Raw genomic sequence first — 3,224 nt, forward strand, 5'->3', positions numbered from 1 at the left:
CCGGTTTTTAAGTTTTGGCAGCGTGTACTAGGTAAATGGCTTTATTTGGCCCAACTTGGAGGCCTGCAGACGTGCCTGGATGAGGGATGGTTTGCTAAGTGGGTCCCCTTATCGAATGGTTTCGTTCGCAAGACCGGCAATTTTCAAAAAACATGAGGGGTTGTTTGGTTTCAGGGTTAGCAATGCCACACTTGCCATACAATGTTGTCAAACTTGCATAACCTTAGCTCTTTAAAATGAGAGCCACAAGTTGACAAGCCTAAAAAAATCTTACCATATTTTTTAAATGCATGGGATGTAGGACCCTAGTGTGGCTTGCCTAAGATGTGGCTTGAACCAAACATCCACCTAAATTAATCAAACTTGCGTAAACTTAGGTGTGACAACCTTAGACAAACTTAGTCTCAAACCAAACAACCTTTTAACTAAGACGAATTTGCCATGTTCACTAACTAAATTTGCCATTCGCAACGTACATAATTGGCAAGGGGTGATTCTTGAAACAAGTAAGCAAACATAAGAAAAAAAAATTAGGCTTTTTCACCCATGGGACCTAATTTTAATTTGGCACAGGGCGCCACGTTTTGGATGTACGGCCCTGGGAGCAACATTTTAACTGTTTTTTGCCTCTCTTTTTTTCTTTTTTAAGAACAACGCTGGCGCTTATATATATAGAGGCATATATTCATCCTTATGAATATACACATGCAACCCTATCCCCACTGGCGGAGCTTAAGCAAGGCCGATGGGCCATGGCCCGCCCAGTTTTGGACCTCCACCTCACATTTATAGCCAGACTATTCAGCCCATCAAGCCTGCTGGTAACAATCCCTTGCTGCCAGGCCAACTCAGCCCGCCCAGTTTTTCGGAGCAAGCTCCGCCACTGCCTATCCCTATGAGCACTTTCAAAAGACCGAGCCGGCATATAATTTTAAGATTGGCGAAGTCACCAGTGACTTCTCGTCGTAGTCAATGGGACGTCTTCGTCACTGAACTTGCATCGTCGAAAATCATGAAATAAATCCACGAACAATGTGAGCATCAGGATGAATCCTGATGGGCTAGGAATACCACTGTCGTTCTAACCATCCAACCACATATTGATTTGCCTGTTTTCTTTTTTGCTTGTTGGAAAGTAGTGCTCCGAGTACACTTTGAACTGAGCAGTTTTCTCCCCGGCCGCGAAAAGAAAAACTGACCAGGTTTCAGGGGAGAAAAGTGAAGGAGCACCATCGATCACACGCGCTGCGTACGCATGATCGATGTCGTTTCTCGAAACACGACACGTCGTGTGTTGTTTGCGTGCGTGCATATATCTGCGCTCAACATTTTGCGTGCAGCTCCGGCCGGAGATCACTCGGCGCCGTCGGTGCGTGGGTGCGTACATACATGGTGGCGGGGTTTCTGCTGGAGAGTGAGGTGTCCGACCTCTGCATCGGCAAGCCGCCGATCAGGTGGCTGCCGCCCTCGTCCACCGTGGCCGGCGCCGTCGCCGAGCTCGAGGCCGACGGGGGGCCGGGCGCCGCCGTCGCCGTGTGGGACGGCCGGGAGGGGGCGGACGTGGCGGGCAGGGTGCGCATGGCCGACGTGCTCCTCTTCCTCTGCGTCCACGACGGCAGCAGCGAGGCCACGCTCGCTGACCTCCTCGCAGCTGCCGGGGCGCCGCCCGTCCGCCGCGTGGAGCCCGACGCGAGGTTCGTGGCGCGCACGCGTCCCTCCCTTGGGCCGCCACGTACATGTCCGCTGATCCGCCAGCTCTTTCTTAATGAGGTTAGCTTGTTTGCTTGTGGGCAGCGTGCTGGAAGCGGTGGACGCGCTGCTGGGCGGCGCGCAGAACCTCGTGGTGCCCATCCGCGACAACCGGCACCGGCCGGCGCACCTACAAGCAGAGCCGATGTGCTGGGTCACGGCGGAGGACGTGGTGCGCTTCTTCCTCGGCTCCGTCGCGTTCTTCTCGCAGATCGCCTTGCGCTCCGTCTCCGACCTCGGCGCCGTCCGCCCGGCCCGCAGCGTGCTCGCCGTTGCGCCCGGAGATGACACGCTCTCCGCCACCGAGCCGCTCCTTCGCGCGGCCCTGGCGACGCACGCCTCAGTCGCCGTGGTGTCCGGCCGCTGCCTGGTCGGCGAGATCTCGCCGTTGACGCTCTGCTCCTCCCTCGCCGCGCTCTCGCCCATGTCCTTTGTCGACTCTGCCCGCGCCCCGCGAGAAGCCGCCCTCGGGCCCCGCCTCCGCAGCCGCAACCGGCACGGCGTGCTCGACCTCCTCAACGCGGGCGGCCGCGACCTGCCGTCCCCATCCTCTTCCTCTTCGTCCTCCTCGTCGAGCGCATCCTCCTCCTCCTCTTCGTCCGACGGCGAGGACGAGGACGAGAAGCGCGTCACCCCAGCTTTCACGAGCACGGGTCGACAAGCCAAATTCCCGGCGCGGTGGACGAAGGGGGTCATCGCGTGCCGGCGGGGGAGCTCGCTGGTGGCGGTGATGGCGCAGGCGGTCGCGCACCGCGTGACGCAGGTGTGGGTGCTGGACGACGAGCCGGAGGGGGAGGTGCTGGTGGGCGCCGTCGGTCTCGTGGACGTGCTCCGGGTGCTCCGCCGCCACCTCCTTCGCGCACCGTCCGCGCACAGTATGGCAGAGTAATCTCGGCTCCTCCCGGAATGCAAGAACTTCAGCAACTGTCTTTATCAAGTCCTGAAAATCCCACTCTGCGTGAAGTCTCCGATGAATGAAACTTGAACCAAAGCATTTAAGGGATGTAAAGTGAGGTTTATTTTCTGGCTAGATGGCTGTTAAGTCCTGAGTACTGCTTAATCCTTTTGAGCAATCTAGATGGCTGCTAAGTGTTAACGTTATTTTTATTTAAAAAAATTCAGATTGATTATAAAAGTTCATGAGAAGCACAAAACACCTTGAACTATAATACTAATAAAAATTACATGCATAGCTTTGGACCATCAAACTACCAAAGTCGGCTGGACGTGTCATTGTCCCCGCTCCAATACTGGAGTTGGTCTGATCTTATCGATAATAGCCGAAAAGTTTTTATGTACATGCCCTTAATTAAGTCCTAGATTCACGGTCGTCGTTGTTGAATCCTTATTCAGACTAAACATTAGCGTACTACTACCTCCATTCCCAAATCGTCATATATTTAGGAATGGAGGTAGTAGTTTATTTCTCTCTTGCGACTATCTTATTTCATTATTTCGTAATAATGGTATTCAGT

The 3,224-nt window shown here is 54.2% G+C and overlaps 1 protein-coding gene across 1 annotated transcript; it reads left to right on the forward strand.

The window, feature by feature from the left end:
• The first annotated feature begins 1,269 nt into the window (after nucleotides 1-1,269).
• Nucleotides 1,270-2,883, forward strand: LOC123042788 (CBS domain-containing protein CBSX5-like). Its single transcript, XM_044465165.1, has 2 exons — nucleotides 1,270-1,694; nucleotides 1,795-2,883. Exons 1-2 carry the CDS (start codon nucleotides 1,390-1,392, stop codon nucleotides 2,636-2,638), a joined length of 1,149 nt encoding a protein of 382 aa, XP_044321100.1. The 5' UTR covers nucleotides 1,270-1,389; the 3' UTR covers nucleotides 2,639-2,883.
• The last annotated feature ends 341 nt before the right edge of the window (nucleotides 2,884-3,224 follow it).

Source organism: Triticum aestivum, chromosome 2B, assembly GCF_018294505.1.
Source record: "Triticum aestivum cultivar Chinese Spring chromosome 2B, IWGSC CS RefSeq v2.1, whole genome shotgun sequence".
Lineage (NCBI taxonomy): Eukaryota > Viridiplantae > Streptophyta > Magnoliopsida > Poales > Poaceae > Triticum > Triticum aestivum.